The 20615-nt window shown below is 55.6% G+C and overlaps 1 protein-coding gene across 4 annotated transcripts in view; it reads right to left on the bottom strand.

The window, feature by feature from the left end:
- Positions 1-20615, bottom strand: part of ZFYVE28 (zinc finger FYVE-type containing 28) — a 47570-nt gene that overhangs the window by 22773 nt on the left and 4182 nt on the right. For 2 of the 4 annotated variants that reach the window (XR_005833543.1, XM_040625406.1), the window contains exons 4-7: positions 18163-18252; positions 8830-8931; positions 1863-3134; positions 67-128 (exon numbers count right to left, since the gene is read on the bottom strand). Coding sequence is in view for 3 of the 4 variants with exons in the window: in XM_040625406.1 (XP_040481340.1) it covers positions 67-128; positions 1863-3134; positions 8830-8931; positions 18163-18252 (1526 nt within the window). In the remaining variant the exon portion in view is untranslated. The other 2 variants (XM_040625407.1, XM_040625404.1) reach the window with 2 other exon arrangements.

Genomic DNA, 20615 nt, shown 5'->3' with positions numbered 1-20615 from the left:
TGTGTGTACATCTTTGCTTATGTTTTTCAAATTGAAAGGTAAACTAAAAAATTTAAAAACTGTTACCTTTAGGAAGAGCAAGGTGAAGAGATAAACTTCTCTGGATACACCTTACTTCATAGATTTGACTGGGAACCAAGCAAATATTTGAGATAATTATACAATTAAATTAAATGTCAATGGCCATCTCCATGCATCTCGTGCTACATGGGGTAGAATGACCTGCTGTCACAGCGGGCGCAGTCGCAGAGAGAGGCACGGTCTCAGGGGAGCTCCCAGTCCCGTGGCTGCACAAGCCCTAAGGACAAAGGAGCTGGTTAACCAACGTTTGGGCCACAATGAGGCTGGCAAGGAATAGGGGACGCGGAGCCTCGCGCACGACCGGTGGGGGCACGCACCGCGACGGCTCCAGGGAACAGCTGACAGCTCCTCAGCCTGTGATCCACCCAGTGCCCTCCTGCGTACGCACCCAGAAGAAAGACAGCCTCTGACCACACAGGAGTGTGGTCACGCAGAGCTGCGTGTTCATGACGGCAACACGTACACACAACACCTGGACAGAACACGGCCTGTCTGTCCAGCGGAATGTTATTCAGAAACAAAAAAGGAAAGATGCCCCACGACGTTTGCTCCAACACTGATGAGCCTTGAAAACATCACGCTCAGGGAACAGAGACAGGCATAAAAGCTCATGTATTGTGTGATTCTGTGCATGGAACTGTCCAGAAGGGGTAAATCCGTGGACACAGAAGTTAGTGGTGGCCCGGGGCTCGGGGAGGGGTGGGGAGTGACTGCAGGCCCCACGCGAAGCTGCATGGGGGACGTGGAACGGCGGCCCTGATGCCCGTGGGATCCGGGCCAGCCCCTGTCACACACTGCCGGGGGACCGTGGCCGCGGGGACCGTGGCCGGCCTCCAGCCTGAATCCCCCTCCCCATCCTCCCACCTCCTGCCGGCAGACACAGCCGGCAGGGCCCTGGTGGGAGGACCTGGGGTTGTGACAATACGACAGTCACGTGCGAGTCCAGCACCCCCTTTCCCAATGCTGAGGATGCAGCAGGCGCATGGCGGGTGTGGGGGCAACGCTCACTGAATCTGCTTCGTCATGATAGATCCGGGGTGCAGGGAGCAAGGGAAGGGAGAGTGGCCTTGAGTCAGAAGAGGTGGGCAGGTGCCAAAGGCCCTGCAGAACGCCCACCCACCCACCCACCCACCCTTCCTGGTCTGCTGCCTCTGGAGGAGAGCACAGGAGCTCCCCTGGGGAGGAGGGGGGAGAGGAGAACAAAGTCCTGGGGGCACTGCCTGAGAACATACCTAGGGCGAGCCCAGGGCGGTCCCAGGATCCCAGCCGGGCCCCCAGGGGCGCCACACTCACGGCTGAGCATCTGCACAGATAACTGCAACCCCACCTGAACTAAGCAGCCACGCAGGTCAGGTGGGGGCTGGGCCAAGGCCACGACAGTGAGCAAAGTGGAAAGCACACTCAGAGGTGGCCACTGCCCAGTCCCGGAGCCTGCCCTGCCCCCAGACAGACATGGATCACCTGGGGCCAGGATGGGCCACGGGGGAAAGGGGGTGGGACGAGGGCTTGGCGCTGTGCCCACATCACCTGAAAGGTGCCTGTAACATCAGAAGCAGAGCGGTCGGGCTCACTGGGGGACATTTCTCCGCTGGACTGAGCGACTAGGCCCAGGAGGGCCTGATACATGCTGCTGAACTCCCTGCAGCGTCAGTCCCCGACCAGCCACCACCCACCTCCCCCTCCCCCCACACACCTGAGAGCCCCGTGGAAGTGCCTCCACACTTAGGGAATGAGCCCTGAATGCAAAGAGGAATCCAGGCGCAGCCAGAGCCGGCTCTTACCTGGAGCCCGACTGGCGCTGAGGCTCCTCCTCGGCCGCCTCTCCCTGCTGACTTTCCCCCCTGGCCTTCGAGGGCTGCCCCTTGTCCTGCGGTCCAGCCTGAGGTTCCCTGTTCAGACTTGCGCCATTGCCCACTCCAGGTGACCTGTCTGCTGAGTCCAGCTGAGGCCCCGAGGTGTGTGTCAGGCACTTGGAAGTAGGGGCGTCCTCTGAGGGCAACGCCTCCAGCACAGGCCGGGCCTCCTCCTGTCTCTCAGCTGGACCCTTGGCGCTGGCCTTGGCGGAGCCAATGTACGAGGCGCTGATGATGCTTCCCGGGCCACACTTGTCCCGTAGACTCTGGGCGGTGGCGTCCTCCCTGCCGCCCCCACAGCCCCCGCAGCACACACAGGAGTTAAGGAGGCAGCTGGTGGCCGCGGTGCTGAGTTTGTGGGAGCCACCGTCTGTCCCCTCAGCCGCGGGCTCTGACAGGGAGATGCCATCTCCAGAAGCTTCCGGGGCGGTGACGGTAGAGTCCATGGCGGGCGTCGACTTGGGATTGAAGATGACGGTGGCTGAGAGCTTCATGCCCCCTGTCCGGTGGGCGATCATCTCGGCCGTCTCTGCGGCATCCTCGCCCCCCTCCCAGCCATCCAGGTGCGGCTGCACGTCCAGGCAGCTGCAGGAGTTGGGGCCCAGTGCCCACATCTTGTCGTGAGGGACGTCATTGTTATTGCTCAGGTCCCCCTCCTCTGCCTCGGCGGGACTGCTGACCCCTGCCTCTCTGCGCCCCCCGCCCTGCCCCCTCTCCTGGGGGTCAGCGCTGGCGCTGCCCACCCACCCAGACGGGCCGCCCGGGGCCTCTGCGGCCCCCTCCACGTCATCCATGAAGAATACCCTTCCTTCTTCCTCGTCGCTGCCCGGCCGCAGCCGTGCGCTGCCTGGGGATGCCTCCCCACGGGGGCTGCCCTCCACCCCTGGCCTGTGCGCCGGGGACTGGCAGGCGCTGGGCGGGGAGAGGAGGGACGACATCTCGTCCCCAGCCCTGTGCACCATGCGGTTGAGCTGCTCCAGCTCCTGGTCATCGTACTGCATGGAGCAGGCCAGCTCCGCTTCCGGGTTTTTGGCCTTGGCTGAGAGCAGCTCCTCGGCGGGAAGGGGTGAGGGAAAGGCGGGTGCCAGGGCTGGGGGCACCTGAGCGTCTGCCCGGATGGGGAACTCAACATCTTGGGAAATGCAGAGGTTCCTTTCTAGTGTGTGAAGCTCGTCCTCAGTCAGGGTCTGCAGCAAATCCCTGCAAGCATCAAGACAAAAACCACAGGTGAGGGTCCCAAAGGCCACACCAGCCCCCTGGCCGAGAGCGGACGCAGCATCCTTGACATCTGCATCAGCAGAGAAGCAACAAGCTATCGGACCCTCGCAATGAAACGCACAGGGCACCTTCCTGCGCCAGGAAATGAGACGCACGGTCCGCGGGGATCCTCCCAAGCCGCGGGTTGGAGAGCGGCCGTGCGGATGGTTTCTTTCTTAAAAGTGAGGCTCTGAAAACTCGTGTGGAAAACAAGGCAGCCCTGGTTCTTAGGGATGTGATCATTGCATCAAGAAAACCTTTTGGGAGTAAAAACAAAATGTTGGTTCACATATAGGCTCTCACTCCACACATTTCTTGAGCGCCCTCTCTGTGCCAGGCGGGGAGACGTGCAGGCACAGCTCAGCCATATCACGCCCTTGGGGGCCACATTGGAAGATGCAGGTAATAAACACTGTCTCTGTGAATGATGATTGCATCACAACTACAGCAAAGGAAAATGCCTACGGGCAGGAGGGCACAGCAACACACCTGACTTAGTCTGGGGAGGCTTCCTGGAGGAAGGGGTACCAAACCAGAGCCCTGGAGGGAGTTAATGTGGCAATGCCTGGGATGAGTCGGGAGCAGCTCTGGACAGATGTGCTTTGCTCTCTGCCAGCGCAGGTCTGAGTCCAGGTTAAAGAGTCCCGTGCAGTCTTGGAAATGCACAGAAAGTGTACTTCCCAGAAACATACAGCTGGTGACTCTTCATAAACTGAGTGCGCCCAGGCAGAGAGCACCCAGATCTGACGGCAGAGCGTGAAGCAGGCCCGCAGGCCCTCACAGGCCCTCCCGCTCACGCCCCGCCATCACCACCACCTTGACTTGCAAAGACAGAGGCCATCTTGCCTCTTTTCGTCCCCTGTGTCAGTGGGAATGTGCTGTCCACTCTCTAGAGGCAGCTGTGTTTGGCAATGCACAGGAAATGCGGGGTGCCCAGTTAAATTTGAGTTTCAGATCAACAACAAACACTTCTTAAGCATATGAGTATTTTTTAGAATACGGTCCCAAATGGAGAGCATGTGGGACATTCTTGCACTAAGAAAGTGTTCACTGTTTATCTGAAATCCAAATCCGATAGAGGGTTCCGCTGGTTTTATCCTGCTGGATCCGCGACCCTACTTGGTGAGGCTCGGTGCTGTCCATGGTCCGGTCTCATGGGTAGGAATGTTCCACACCTGTTGGGCTCTGGCTGCGCCCTCACGCTCTCTGAGCGCCTCCCTCGGGAACGCACACTGTGCACCCCGGACGCCCCCCCGCGGCTCTCAGGCCTGCGCGCAGGCACCGCCAGCGCTCGGGCGTTTTCCACGTTCAACTGCTTAGCCCGCTGACGAATGCGCAACGGCGTACACGCTTGGCTGCCCTTCGATGTGCCCTGTGTGAGGCGCTTTCAGGTCTTCTGCCCATTTTTAGTTGGGTTATGTCTCTTGTTCTTACGGATGGACAGGAGTTCTTTATGTTTTGGACTTGAGTTCTTTGTTGGGTATGTTCTCCAGCTCTGGGGCTTTTTGCTTCCTTCTCTTAATGGTACCTTCTGAAGAAACGAAGTTTAAATTTCAATAAAGTTCAAAAAGTCACATTTTCCTTGATGTACTTTTCTGTTTAAGCAATCTGCCTACTCCACGGTCACCAAGATGTTCCTGCCGTTCTCCTCTGCAGTCTTCATTGTCTTACTTTCCACGTGTGTATCTGCGATCTCTACGCAGTTGATTCTTGTGTGTGTTTGTGGTAAGGATCCAAACATGTTTTTCCTTACCTGGATATGTGCTGACTCGGCCCCTTTACTGGAAAACAGCAACCATCCCCCACTGCCCTGTCTCCTTTACCATAAATCAGGGAGGCGCAGACGTGTTGGTCTGTTTCTAGGCTCCGTTCTGCTGACGGGGTCGGAAGCCGCTCCATCCCTGCATGGCTGTCGGCTCTGCTACAGCAGAAAGCACACGTGTTCTCCACTCCTACATGGACTCGCTCTCTCTTTACCTCTTCAACATTTATGTTAGTAACGTTTCATAACATACAACGGAGGGCTTAGATAACTTTAGATTTAGGCTTGCACAGCTGATATGTACTGACATTATTGCAGGAGATATTTAAATTTTTTATTGTGATAAAATACCTATGAGGTGAAATTTACCATCTTAACCATTTTAAGTGACACTTCAGTGGCACTGAATACATTCACATCCTAGCGCAACTGTCACCTCCATCTGCTCCTAGAACGCAGTCATCTTGTAAACCTGAAGCTCTGTCTCCACAAACACTAATGGCACGCTCCCCTCCCCCGGCCCCTGACACCCACCACCCGTTCTCTGTGTCCATGATTCTGACTAGTCTAGGTCCCTCAGATAACTGGAATCATACATAGTTTGTCTTTTTCGTGGCTGGCTTATTTCACCAAGCACGTCCTCGAGGTTCATCCGTGCGGTGGCCGGTGGCAGGAGTTCCTTTTTATGCTGAACAACATTCCCTTGTGTGACGGACCACATTTTGTTTATCCACTCATCCATCAGTGGACACTTGGACTGCTTGCACGTGTTAGCTGCTATGAATTATGCTTCTCAGAACACGGACATACACATATCTCTCTGAGATGCTACTTTCAGTTCTCTTGGGGATATACGCAGACATGGAATTGCTGGGTCATCTGACAATGCTGGTTTTCATTTTTTGAGGGACCTCCACAGAGCTCTCCCACAGCGGCCATGCCATTTTGCACTCCCAGCAGCAGGGCACAGGATTCTAATTTCTCCACATTCTTGCCAACACATGGTACTTTTATTGTTGTTTGCTTGGGAGGCCATCCTACCGGGTGGGAGTGGAAATTCTTTGTGGTTTTGATCTGCATGTCTCCAACAGGTAATGGTGCTGAGAATCTTTTCATGTGCTTGTTGGCCATTCATACATCTTCGGAGAAACGTCTGTTCAGATCCTGTGCCTTTTTGAATCAGGTTGTTTGGGTTTTCTTGTTGAGTTTTAAGAGTTCTCTATAGGCTCTGGACATCGATCCCTTATCAGATATAAGATGTGAGAATATTTTCTCCAACCAGTGGGCTGCCTCTTTACTCTGTTGAGAGTGTCTCATGATGCACAAAATTTAAATTCTTTCAAGTCCTATTTGTCTATTTTTTCTTTTGTCTCCTGTGTCTTTGGTGTCCTGTCTAAGAAATCATTTCCAAGATGCGAGGTGACAGAACACTTGTCCAACATAGTTTTGTAAGACTCTTACTGTCTCAGGTCTTACATGTCTGTCCTGGATCCACTCTGAGTTAATTTTTGTGTACGGTGTGACAGGAGGATTCAACTTCATGCGTGTGTGTGTGTGTGTGTGTGTGTGTGCAGGTACACGCATGTCTCTTATCAGATTAAGAAAATCCTGCTGACTCCTAATTTGCTATGAGATGTTTTTATCATAAAATAGGTATTGAATTTTTCAATTCTTATACTGTAATTTCAAAATGATTTGGTTTTTCTTCTTCCTCTTTTAAAAAATGAATGTAGCAAAACGTTGATTTTAGTTTCAAATGTTAACGATGCTATGTGTAATCTGAACTCCACAAGACATGGCCAAGATTGTTCTGCACGACGCACACTTATTCTCGTCCACCCACATGGATTTCTTCAGTCTCTCCTGCATTTCCACATTTGTATCTGGGCGTTTGCCTTTGCCAGAAGAACTCCAATTACCTCTTCTCCGTGGGCAGGCCGCTGCTGTATCCCTTCAACTCTCTGCTTTTCAATAACTCACCATTTTGCCGTCATGGTGCACGGAAGTTTTCTTCCAGCACTTGAAACAGCATCACTCTGTTGCCATCAGGCTCCCGCTGTTCGTTTGTTTCTCAGGTGACAGCTGTCAATCTTACGTTCTTTTCCCAGAAATAGGTCCTTTTTCTCTGGCTGTGTTTAAGATTTTCTTCTTGTTTGCAGCAGTTTTACTGTGATAGACCTAAGTCTGCTTATATTTATCTTCCTTGTAGTTCTTGAGTGTCCTGGGTCTGCAGACAGAGATTTCTCTTCAGTTTTGGAAAATTCCTTCCTTTTCTCTTTTTTAAGATTTTATTTTTTTTAAGTGATCTCTCCACCCAGTGTGGGGCTCAAACTCACAGCCCTGAGATCAAGAGTCGCACACCCCCTTACTGAGCCAGCCAAGTGCCCCTCTTCCTTCCGATTCCAATCATGTATGTCAGACTTGAGAGCATATCCCACCTGTCTCTGATGCTCTGGACCGCTCCCCCAACCAAGTCCCAGCACCCGGGGCCGCCCCCCTCCATCCCCACGCACTGGCCCTTCCCCCACAAGGCACCCTGTCTGTGCCCCATGCCCTGCTCTTCCCATCAGCCATCTCTCCTCTTTCATCACCAGAAGGCCAGGGAGGACGGCAGCAATTGCCTCTGGGTCCAGGGTCACAGTTTGTCCAGAATGCTCACAGCCAGTCCGGGCGCGAGGGAAGCAGCAGCAGCCGTCTCTCAGATGGGCCACGATCTGGACCAAGCACCCATCACAGGACCCAGGCTGTGCCTCGCCCACCCCCTGGCCAGTGACTCTCCGAGGACAACCCAGCCGTCTGGTTCACAGCACTTGTGGTTCCTCATGGGGCCAAGGGCAGCTTGGAGCAGGGGACTCTCCACCTGTCTGCAAGAACTGGCAGCAGGAAAGGAAAGCTGGCCCGGGGCTGCCCTGGGCTGGGCAGTCCTGCTGGACCAAAGAAGTCCATGCAGGGGTCCATGGGGTCATCAGCTCCACCAAAGGCACGGAAGGGAGCTTCCAGAGACCGGGGCCACAGTAAGAAAGACCTCGGAGTCCAAGGCCACAGGGCCAGGGAGGAGCTCAGAGGACCAGGGCCCAGAGCCTCCTGCTGAGCCATCCGTCCAGGAGGCTATGGCTGGGTGCTTTCAGCTCAGAGGAGCCGCCCCTGGGGAGAGTTCCACGCCGGTGGGAAGTGAGGGTTTGTCGGGAGGTGCAAGGTGGAGGGGACTGGCTTGAGGCCTGTTACAGCTGAAGGCTGAGGGGATCCCCTTAGAGCAGAGGACAGTCACCCACACCAGGCACCACCAAGCTCACAGGGCAGCACACAGGGGGCCGAGGCACAGGCCAAGTGAGCCCGTTGCCTGGGATCCCTGGAGGAGCCAGGGTAAGCCGCAGCATGGGACAGGCGCTGGTGCTCAAGAGAGTTGGGCACTTCACCCCTACACTGGTGGGAGCACCCACGAAAACCCCGTCCCCGCTTGGGCCAGGGGACAGCCCTCCCCTGCAGGCTGTGTTGTCCTGGGGGCACCCACATCACCCCGTTTCCCAGCCTCTCCCTCTCACACAGAGGGCCCAGCGCTGGAGCCCTCAGCCATGGCGGCTACGGTCATGTGACCTTTGTACCTAAAGTCATACTGTTACCGGCCAAGAACAAAGAGCTTGGTTCTGTGGGGAGACAAGCGTGTGGGGCTTTACATGGGGGCTCTCAACATTATAAACCAGTAACTAAAGCCAAGGACCAAGGTTGCAGCACCTCTGACTTGGGCAGAAAGAACTGGGAAGAGCCCCACCCGTCCTCACAGAAAGCAGGGCTGGGGGCCAGCAGGGACTTCAGTATTCCCTTTCCGCCCCTCCCCTACGACCCTTCCCCCACCCTCCCCAAGCACTGCCCCCCCACCTTATTTTCCGCAGCAACGTGTGGAAGGGCCGGAATAGCTCGGACATGTCTTCTGCCTTGCGGTCCAAGTTCAGGGGTCCGTCCGCGTAGACCACGAGGCCACTGCATTCAAGACAAAAGCCACGATGGCGTGAGGCCCTGCAGCCCCTGGGGTGAGCGCAGACCCCAGCCAGGGACTCTGAGACCACACACACCTCACCTCTTATGATTGAATCTTAAATATGTTTGGAAAAAAGCTCTGACAATTACTCAGAGTTCGTCATCTTCGGAAGCTGCTTAGCTGATGTTCATTTGAGGGTTCATAAAATAATCATACAATGTATCTGTTCACATCACTGCTGCAGTCGGATAAACCAGCTTCAAGATTTGTCACGAAAACCACCTCCCTGAAAACGGAAACTTTGGATTTGTGTTTAAGTTTCACACACGTGCAGAGGCCTATGAGAATCAGAGGTGCGCCGTCTACTGCAGGCGGGACAGAGGAGTGGGAAGTGAGAGCCGGCGGCCCTGCCACCCTCCCGCCCACAGCCCTGCCGCCAATGCATGTAGATGCTGAGCCTCCGGGGCTGGGCCCTGGTGGGGATCCCAGGAAGGCTGGAGGAGCATCTCAGGGACCCTTGGCACAGGGTGGGACTTCTCACAACGTGGCCTCCAGGCTGCCCTCCCAGCCTCCCACGGGACTCCCAGACTCGGACCTTACTCACCCCCATCCACACCTGAAGCTCAGAGGCTGCCCTGAGTGAGTCCTTCCAACTCACTGACCACAGCCTCTCCTGCCTCCTGGACCCACAGCACGCTGTGACAATCCAGTCCCAGTCCCCCCTGCCCTGCCCATCCGGAACCCTGGGAAGCCCCCCACAGTGAGCTGTGTGCTTCGTGCCCCCCCCCCCCACCCTTTGCCCAGCCTGTCCCTAAGCCTCCTTTCCCTCCTAGAGGTCTGGCTCATGCTCCATCACCCGTCAAGACTGGAGACAGCCTTGTCACCCCCAGGCGGGATGCACTCTCTCTCCCCTGACCAGCGGCTGGTGCCCCATCTGGCTCTGTTCAAATACCCCTCCAGAGGGTCCCAGTCCCACAGGCAGCACCTCATTCATTCCCTGTGGCGATCCCGCCATGCACTGCACAGTCCTGCCCAGCTCTGAGCATGCCCCACCATCTTGTCCAGATCTGCTCTCCAAAAGCAAACCCGTCTCTGGAAGACCCTTCCGTGGGTGCCTCCTCCTGGGGCTCCCAGGACCAGACAGCTCACATCGAGGTGCCCAGGGAATGAACACTCACACACACAGCGCCTGCTCCTTGCTTCCTTGTCAGAGCATGGGGGAGGGACTCATGAATTTGTTTGCATAAATGGGGAACTGCCCCCATGTCTGCACTGGGGTCAGGTCATCACCCTCCAACATGGAGTCCTCATTAGCTCAGAAATGCATCCAGTGCAGGGAGAAGAAAATGGTAAAACTGAATGGACTGTTTCCCCTTAAAAAGATCAGATTCCATGTGCACAAAGAAAGATTCATAAGTCACAGGAAAAACATGGTCTGTGCTACCTCCTGGGGCAGCAGGAGGGTCGGGGCTGCCAAGAGCAGCTGTCCTGAGCACAGGACCGGACGGAGAGCAGAGGACCGGACGGAGAGCAGAGGACACCCCGGCCAGCCTTCCATTCCTTCTAGTCTGTTCTATGGGTCTGACATGAGCTGACAGTTCTGGTTAAATTAACAGTGTTCGAGGGACAACTTCCCAAGATAGAACCTTAACTACACGTGTGAATCAGTGGTCTTGGCACAAAGGCCATGAAAACAGGCAGAAGGGGGGGGGTTGGGCCCAGGCTTCCTGGCAATCTCGTCCTTCAGAAAGTAGCAAAGGGGGCAGGGAGGGAGCCCGACTCCTCTCCTGGGTCCCAGGGAGGACACCGGCTGCCCCATCAGTACCATGAGAACCAGGCCTGGGGCTGACCATGGCTGGTCTGAAGCCTCAGGAACAAACCCATTACTTAGGAGGGTTCTCAACACGGAGTCTCCACAGGTCACACAGGCCCGTGCTCCTGCCACTGCCGAGGAGGGGCAAGGCAAACCCCTGGCTGAGCCTGGCAGAGGTGGAGGGAGGAGGGGCCTGCTGGGTGCATGCGGGGTCCAGGGGGGTGGGCTGGCTCAGTCAGGTGGGCATGGGGAGGATACCCAGCATGAGAGGAAAACTGAGCCCCCACTCCCATTCAAGTTACCTTTCCACTGTCCTCATAATGTCCTTTGATGCACAAAAGTTTTTAATTTTAATGAAGTTCAATTTACCTATTTTTTCATTTGTCATTCGTGCTTTTTGTGTCAAATCTAAGAATCTACTGCTGAGCCAGAAAATGTGAAGATTTACCTCCTATATTAGTCAGAGTTCTCGAGAGAAACAGAACCAATAGGGTGTATGTGTGGGAGTATGTGTGTGAGTGTGCGTAGGGAGAGGGGAGAGAGTTTTGGTTGGTTGGTTGGGTTTTTTTGGGTTGTTTTTTTTTGGAGAGAGTTATTTTAAGGAACTGGTTCACACGACTGTGGATGGCAGCCACGTCCAAACTCTGCAGAGTGGGAGGGCAGGCTAGAGACCTAGAGACTCAGGGAAGAATTGATGCTGCAGCCTGAGTCTGACGACAGTCTGGAGGTAGAATTCCCTTACTTGGGGAACTCTGTCTGTTTTCTCTTAAGGCTTTCAACTGATTGGGTGAGACCCACTCACATTATGAAGGATAATCTACATTGCTCAAGATTTAAATGTTAATCTCATTTTTAAAATATCTTAGGGCAACATCCAAACAGGTGTTTGACCAAATATGTGGATACTGTGGCCTAGGCAAGTGGACACATAAAATTAATCATCACAGGGCCTAACTCTGTTCTTCTGTGTATGACTATCCAGTTGTCCCAGTATCATTTGTTAAAGGGACTAACTTCCTCATTGAATGGTCTTGGCCCCCTTGTCAAAAACCAGTTGGCTATAGATATTTGGCTTATTTCTGTTGTCTTGATTTTTTTCCGTTGATCTATCCTTCTGATAGTACCACACTTTTGATTATCATAACTTTGTAGTAAGTTCTGAAATCAAGACATATGAGTTCTCCAACTTTGTTTTTCTTTCTCAATATTGTTTGGGCTATTCAAGGCCCATTGTGGTTCCATATGAATTTGAGGATCTTTTCTGTTTCTGCAAAAAAAAAAAAAAATAGCCAAGGTAGTTTTTATAGGAAATGTATTGAATCTATATATAACTTTGGGGAGTAGCATCATTTCAACTACAGTAAGCCTTCCAATCCATGAACATGGGCTATCTTTTCATTTAATTGGGTCTTTAGTTGTTTTCAAGAATGTTTTGTCGTTTTCAGTGTACCTGTTTTCCACTTCCTTGGTTAAATTTACTCCTAGGTACTTTTTTCTTTTGGATGTTATTGGAAATCTCTTCTTTAAAATATTTAAGTATATATGATGGAATATTATTTGGTCTTAAAAAGGAATGAAGTTCCTACATGCCGTGTGGATGAACCATGAAAACATGCTGCTCAGTTAAACAACCCAGACACAGAAGGACAAATATTATGTGCTTCAACTTACATGAGGTCCTTAGAGGAGTCAAACTCATAGGAAAAAAGTAGACTAGAGGGTACCGGGGGCCGGGGGGGGGGAGCAGGGAGTTAGTGTTTAATGGAAACAGAGTTTCCGTTTGGGATGATGGGAAAGTTCTGGAGACGGTGGTCGTAGTGGTACAACAATATGAATGTGCTTAACGTCACTGATGTACATTCAAAAAGGGTGAAAGTGGTACATTTTGTGTTATGTCTGTTTTACCACACCAAAAATTTAACATTTATTGCTTTGATTCTGTTTACAGAAGTCATAGCTATCATGTTAAGAAGTCTTGTTAAGTAGAGACACAGTGTTTGGTACAATTTTTCATACTCAACACACTAGGACTGTTTTTCCATGGCTTTTAGGATTTTTCACCAATGTTACCTAAAGTGGCTGGAGTATTGTTTTTAAACAATCCCTTAATTCTGGACACCCACCCCCTCAGATTTTCATGATTAAAAATAAACTTCAGTAAAAATCTTTGTAAATACAGCCTGTGCCCTGTCAGGTCAATGCAACCAAATTCTGCGAAAGTTGTGCCACCACCTGCCAAGCGCTAAGGACTCTGAGGGAAAACAGGCCGTGAGCATTCCTCACAATAGCGCTGCCAGGCTCGTGGGGAGATGCGAAAATAACACAAATCCCATTTACATGAAATATCACAAACAGGCAAATCTACAGACACAGAAACAGATCTGTGGCTTCCTTACGCTGGAGAGCCAGGATTGTAGGGGTGGAGGTGACAGCTGGGGGGGAGGGGTATCTTTTTGGGATGATGAAAATATTCTGAAATTCATGGTGATGGTTGCACTACTCTGTAAATTTACTGAAAACCACTGAATTATACACTTCAAGTGGGTGAATGATGTGGTGTGCCCGTTATACCTGAATAATGTATTTTAAAAAACAAGAATCTAGAGTACACATGCAACCTTGCTAGAGGTAAACACCTGTAGGAGAAGGGGCTGCAGGTGAGGCAGGTTGTGTGGAAACTGGGAGACTGGGAAGGAGCTGGGCAGGGGGTGTCTCTCGTGGGGAAGCAGGTTGACAAGGAAACAAAGGGAGGCCAGAGACCCCCATGGGACAGCAGCTTCTGGAAAATTCTGGTGGTAAGACTGAAGGATGGATGTGGGTGGGACGGGGAGGGAAAATGAGAGAGGGGAAGGGATGGCCCTTCTGGGGGGAGGTGGAGAGAAAAGGAAGGGGGAAGGGGAGTGAGGGGATGAGAGGGGAGGGAAAGGAGGAGGAAGAGGAGAGGGCAGAGGAGGGGGAAGAGGGAAGGGGGAGAAGGGGAGGGGAAAGGAGGGGGAAGAGGGGAGAGGAAGGGAGGGAAAAGAGGAAGGGGGGAAAACAGAAGGGGAGGGGAGTGAGGAGAGGGGAATGGGGGAGGGGGAAGGAGAAAGAGGGGAAGGGGGAAAAAGGGAAGGGGAGGGAAGGGAGAGGAGGGGAGTCAGAGGAGGGGAAGGGGAAGAGCAGAGCTGGCCCTGTTGCAGGAGGGGGGAGTGGGGCAGGAGTGGGAGTGGGAGTGGGAGTGGGCTGCAGCTGGAGCGGGAGCAGGGTCTGGGGTCTTGGTGGTTCTAAGCAGGTCAGCCTGGGATGCAGCTCGGGAAGAGGGTGTCGCTCTCACAGTGCAGGGGGCAAGTGTAGAGGATGGCGCAGAGGCCAGGGCTGGACCAGCAGTGGAGGGGGGTGGTGAAGGGAGACTTGCAGGCAGGCCCAAGTAACCAGGTCCACCCCGATGGGGTCACTCACTTGCTTCTGTTAATTTCTTTATTCATCGACACCAACTGTTTTAAGATAAATCCTCAAGTGGAACCACTGTGTCACATTCGGAACCTTGTGGAGTCTCAGTTTCCCCCAGGACGTGTCCCCCGCGTCTCCACCACCAGCAGGGATGTGATGCTAAGTCAGGGGGGCCAGGCCCCGGGAGCGCAGGGGAAGTGTGGACGGTGGGGCGCAGGGCCCAGGGCTGGCACCCGAGGTGGCTGTGGAGACCAAACCCCTCCCCAGCCCCGTGGACACCCTGTACCGGGCCTGACCGGCCTCCTTCTGAACCTCCTCCTGAACCTCCAGGACCCCCCCCCACGGCCCTCCCCCAACCCTGCCAATCTCTCAGAGCTCAGCTTACCACCTCTGCCTCAGGCAGGCCTCCCCAGGGCCACAGAACCCAGTGGTCATCAGGTACGGGCAGGGCTGGGTTGTGCCCCCTCTGGCCACTCAGCACCTGTCTCCTTGCCTGTGTTGGGGCCATGCCACCTTGGAGGGTGTGCTGTTCCCAGGAGAGCTCAGAGCTGGGCGGGTGGGAAGGGGCTGGAGCTTCTGGAGGCAGAGGGAGGGGCTGGAGCAGCAGAGAGGCTTCACCCCCAGAACCCCCTCTGTTCCAGTGCTCCCTGAGTGTCACCTGGAGTCCCAGGAACCCACTTCACAGATGTGACCCTGGAAGGCTGCTGTTCCCAGAGTGTTGCTTTATGGCCGCACAAGTCCCGTGGCCTGCCCCTTCTCCCTCCAGCCAGAGGTGCTGCCTCCGCCCCTTTGCACACACTGCCTGCCCAGCATCCACCCCAGCTTCTGGAGTTCTGCTCCAGGACCCGGGGAGCCTCCCCTCATGCTCGCAGCTCTTGTCCACTCTAGAGGGTCTCTGCTCCAAGCTCCTATCCTACCCCAGCATCCAGAACACTCTACGGCAACTGCTTGTCTCTCCTACCTGTGCACCTGCCCCGTGGGCATCCCAGTATCCCTGGGGACAAACACAGGGCCAGGTACACAGCAGGTGCTCAACACATGCTTGCTGGGCCGATACAGGACCGAGCAAGTCCTGGGCCCCATCCTGTGCAGCTGTAATGTTGCCGTGGACAATGAGGAAGGAGCGGGGGCTTCAGGCGCCGGGGGAAGTGACCCTGAAGGGGGCGGCTCACTGCTCTACCCCTCCTTCCGAAGGATGGAGAATTTCAGTTGCAGCCTCATATACCTCAGAGCCCCAGACACACAGCCTGGCTCTGGGGCTAGAGCCCCGTCTCTGAGGGAGGGCTGGTGAGGGTCTGAGGTGGACCTGGGGTGGCCATCATGTGGCCACCCTCCTGGCCCAGCCAAGCCGAGCACCTCTTCTCCCTAAACTCTGGGCTTTGGGCTCCTGCATCTGTTCCTACTTCTTGGCCGTCCTCCCTGCACCTCCTCTCCCTTCGCTCCAACTCCAAAACCTGCCTCCCTTCGCTGTGACTCGGAGCCTTCCCTCCTGCCCTAGGGGACCCCAAGGGGACCCCACGCAGTGCTGCCAGGAGGGGGGCACAGGGACAAAGGCGCAGCCCATGCGACCCTCATTCTCCCTCCCAGGACCAAGGGACAGAGGAGGAGCAGTGTTCAGATGTCCACAGGGCAGCCATGGTCTGTAAACAGGGTGCAGTGATGCTGGTCAGGGAGAAGTGGCCTCAGGGGGCTGCTCGGTGAGAGCGGGAAGGCCTGAGGGCACGGTCCTGTAACCGCGGGGTCTGGGCCAGCGCTGACGGGTAGGCTAGTAAAGGCTCAATGAACTCGCTCAGCAGGCTGGCAGGTGAGAACCTGGACACCACGTGCTCAGGCTGTCTGATGCTTTGCCTTTATTCTAAAATGGGCTAAAAGGGTCTGAGCACTGCCACAGGGCTTAGAATAGGTTCCGCCTAAGAGACCACAAGTCCCTCGTGTCCCCAAGACCCGGGATACTGCCTGGCCCCCGTGGTGCTGGATGGCCTCCAAGGGGCGGCGGGACAGGCCATGTGGTGCCGTGCGGCTCATGAGAGCAGCCGGTCAGTGGGCGCTCACACCAGCACCCCTGTGTGCTGTAAGACGGTTTCAAAGGAAAGCCAGCCTGGGAACCCCACCAGCGTGATGACATCCCTGCCGTGGGCTCAGTGGTGAGGGCACTGGACCCTGAGCTTCAAGGCACTCGTCAAGGAGTTTTAGAAAAGAAACATGGCCAGGCCAGGGTCTTGGCGCTTCCAAAAAAGCAGCCCGTGAACCGTGTGACGCAGAGGAAGGGGACAAAGCCCGCTGTTACGGAAAGGGCTCACAAACCCGGGCCCAGGCTCATAAAAGCGAGGCCCGGGCTTGAAGCAGTTTGTCTTCAACACAAGTTTGGCCACAGAGAGCCGTTGCTTAGAAAGCGAACAATGTCACAAGATCGCGCGGCCCACTGGAGCTGGCCCAAGGGGACCTGTGTCCTCTGCCTCCCTCAGCTTCAGGTGAAGGCGGAGTCTCAGACTGTAGCAATTAAGGCGACTGTAAAGTGCGGGCGCTCTGGCGCGCTGGGATGTGTTCCTGCTTTCCCTGACAGGTAAGCTTGGGGAGAAGACAGTCTCTCAGGGAAGAGGACAACGGAAGGAAGGGCTGGAGGTGCCACGCCGGGGATCCTGGCAAAGAGAGACTCCAGGAAAGGCAGCTCTGAGGACAGCCAGGCCAAGGAGAGCGGGGCGCGGCCGCCTCATGCCCAGCCCGGGGAAGCGGGGTGTGGGCGAGGGCCAGCCCCGTAGTCCAGAGCGTGCACGCTCAGGCTTCCCCGAGGTCCCGGCTCATCTTCCCAGCTTGCCCTCCCCCGAGCCTCTGCACTTTGGGTCTCTTTGCCATTTGGCCTCCAGGGTCCCAAGGCAGCAGGAGACACTTCTGGCCTGCCCAGGGTGGGGTCTGCCCCCTGATTCCCGCACGCCTTCTGCACGCAGCGTGAATTGTCCCGCTCCTTGTGCTTGAGGGAAGCCCCCTTGACCCAGGAGCTGGCCCCATCCTGCTGCACCACCACTGCATCCCCATTTCCCAAGGAGGGGATCCTGGGCCTGGACCAGTCCCGGCCTCTGTCTCCACCCCACACTCTCCCAGGCTGCTTCACCGATGACCACATCTACAATCAGCATCTGTCCCGAGGACTCCGGTCCCCCTCCCTGCCCAGCTCCACACCTGCACACCAGATGCCCACTGGGCCCCTGCCAAGATGCCAGCTCTACAGGCCTCTCCACTGGGCTCCCTGTGGCCCATTCACCCTCCTCCCCCCCCCCCACCGTGACCACCCAACCCACACCCCCTCACCTGGCAAGAGGCAAGGGCAGTCCCTGTCTGGGAGTCAGTGTGTGGCTGAGTGGCAGTGGACCAAGCCCAGAACACCTCCTGCCCTGGTGTATTTCAGGCCTAACCCCATGTGCTGGCCGACATCTCTGAGCCCACAAGAACCCAAAGGCCTGAGCCTGAGCTCCCCTGCTCGCGTTCACGCTCTGCACCCAGTAGGAAAGGCTCTGCCTGGGCACGCCCCCACCGCCGGACCAGCTGCACCCCACCTGCTTTTCACCTGCTCAGTCTCATTTCACCACCCACCGGCCTGTCAATGATTCAGGTAAGCCCATCGCATCCCCCCACGGGTGCCAGGGGCCTCCTCCCACAGCCCAGGCTGGGCACTCTGCTCCTGCGTGCACTCTACACGGTGTGTGCGACGCTCCTCCCCTGGGCTGTGAGTGTAGGTGACTGTCCATCTCACCTGTCCAGGTGAGTGTTGGGTGTCCAGCCATCTCGTACTATTTAGGGTGGGGGATCCCTCCCTCACTCTCAGAACACCTGGTGGGGGCGACAGCGGGCCTGCTCGGTACTGCACGGGCTGCTGAGGCCACCTGTTGGGGGTATAAGTGCCAGCCATCAACACCCAGAAGGGGCCCAGCGCTCTCACTGCACAATCCTGCTCAGCTTCTGCCCAACGGCCGTCCCGAGCGGGAGGAACACTCACCACACGATGGCCAGCCTGGGGATGGTGAACATGAGGGCCGGTTCATAGTCATCGATCATGTCCTGGGTCAGGTACCCGAAGTCCAGGGCCCTGGCCGAGGGACAGAGAGCAAGAGGGGTGAGCCTGTACCCCCACACCCACCACAGCCCACTGCACCCTCACCGCAGCTGTGCTCAGCACACGGTCAGGAAGGTGACGGGTGCCACGCCCTGCTCCAGAAGGCCCAAGCAGAGGCCGCTGGTGCTTACCCTTCCCCATCTTTCCACCTGCCCAATCCCACCTCTGGGACAGAAGGTGCAGGGAGTGGGACAGTGTGCTTGCTGAGGAGGGGCCCACGGGGCAGCGACGGTGTCCAGCAAACAAAACACGAAAGCTCAAACCGTCATGGGCTTGCTTAGCCAGAAAACCGAAACAGCTCGAGTGCCAAGAATAAACGCGGAATGATGACACTGCCTCGCACGATGTAACACTTTCCGAGGAACGGACAATGCTCTCCTGGGTTCAGTCTCACACCCCAGGCAAAAACACAAGCGGCTTTCTCTACACTCTGTGAGCTGCTGCTGCTCGGGTCACATGACTATGGCTCCAAGTAAAAGTATTTCCTGCCATCTTATTTTTTAGCAACTTGAAATGTCTTTCAACACATAAACAGTGAATAACGTGCCTTTAGTTATGAAGTGGTATGAAGCAATTTCAAGACTTCCCTAATACCACAGCACTAGTCAGACAGGAGAATCGTTCTAAGCTACGTCTTCATCCCAAAGTCCACTCAAAAATCTGACTTCAGTTACTGTCCAAGGCATGGCAAGAATACCAATGATTCACTCCACAAAATCTTGTTCAGGAGACCTTCGATCCAGCAGGGGCTTCATCCTGGCCTGCGGAGGTGAGGAAATGAGGAGGTGTGGAGAGGAGGATGGGGGTGAGGAGGTGTGACGGTGAGCAGGGTGGGGAGGTATGGTGAGGGGGTATAGAGGTGAAGAAGACATGGAGGTGAGGAGGTGTGGAGGTAAGGAGGTCAGGAAGCCATGGAGGTGAGGAGGATGAGGAGGTATAGAGGTGAAGATGGTATGGAGGTTAGGAAGGCATGGAGGTGAGGAGGTGTGGAGGCGAGGAGGTCAGGAAGGCAAGGAGGCAAGACGGTCAGGAAGGCGTGGAGGTGAAGAAGTAAGGAAGGTGTGGAAGTGAGGTGTGGAGGTGTGGAGGTCAGGAAGGTGTGGAGGTGAGGAGGTAAGGGATGTGTGGAGGTGAGGTGTGAAGGCGAGGAAGGTGTGGAGGTGTGGAGGCGAGAAGGTCAGGAAGGCGTGGAGGTGCGGAGGTGAGGAGGTCAGGAAGGCATGGAGGTGAGGAGGTGAGGAGGTCAGGAAGGCATGGAGGTGAGGAGGTCAGGAGGTCAGGAAGGCATGGAGGTGAGGAGGTCAGGAAGGCATGGAGGTGCGAAGGTCAGGAGGTCAGGAAGGCATGGAGGTGCGGAGGTGAGGAGGTCAGGAAGGCATAGAGGTGCGGAGGTGAGGAGATCAGGAAGGCATAGAGGTGCAGAGGTGAGGAGATCAGGAAGGCATGGAGGTGCGGAGGTGAGGAGATCAGGAAGGCATGGAGGTGCGGAGGTGAGGAGGTCAGGAAGGCATAGAGGTGCGGAGGTGAGGAGATCAGGAAGGCATGGAGGTGCGGAGGTGAGGAGGTCAGGAAGGCATAGAGGTGCGGAGGTGAGGAGATCAGGAAGGCATGGAGGTGCGGAGGTGAGGAGGTCAGGAAGGCATGGAGGTGCGGAGGTGAGGAGATCAGGAAGGCATGGAGGTGCGGAGGTGAGGAGGTCAGGAAGGCATAGAGGTGCGGAGGTGAGGAGATCAGGAAGGCATGGAGGTGCGGAGGTGAGGAGATCAGGAAGGCATAGAGGTGCGGAGGTGAGGAGATCAGGAAGGCATGGAGGTGCGGAGGTGAGGAGGTCAGGAAGGCATAGAGGTGCGGAGGTGAGGAGATCAGGAAGGCATGGAGGTGCGGAGGTGAGGAGGTCAGGAAGGCATAGAGGTGCGGAGGTGAGGAGATCAGGAAGGCATGGAGGTGCGGAGGTGAGGAGGTCAGGAAGGCATAGAGGTGCGGAGGTGAGGAGATCAGGAAGGCATGGAGGTGCGGAGGTGAGGAGGTCAGGAAGGCATAGAGGTGCGGAGGTGAGGAGATCAGGAAGGCATGGAGGTGCGGAGGTGAGGAGGTCAGGAAGGCATAGAGGTGCGGAGGTGAGGAGATCAGGAAGGCATGGAGGTGCGGAGGTGAGGAGGTCAGGAAGGCATAGAGGTGCGGAGGTGAGGAGATCAGGAAGGCATGGAGGTGCGGAGGTGAGGAGGTCAGGAAGGCATAGAGGTGCGGAGGTGAGGAGATCAGGAAGGCATGGAGGTGTGGAGGTGAGGAGGTCAGGAAGGCATAGAGGTGCGGAGGTGAGGAGATCAGGAAGGCAT

The sequence above is a fragment of the Ursus maritimus genome, unplaced genomic scaffold, assembly GCF_017311325.1.
Source record: "Ursus maritimus isolate PB19 unplaced genomic scaffold, ASM1731132v1 scaffold_8, whole genome shotgun sequence".
NCBI classification, from domain to species: Eukaryota; Metazoa; Chordata; class Mammalia; order Carnivora; family Ursidae; genus Ursus; species Ursus maritimus.
This window is presented reverse-complemented; position numbering and strand designations above follow the sequence as displayed.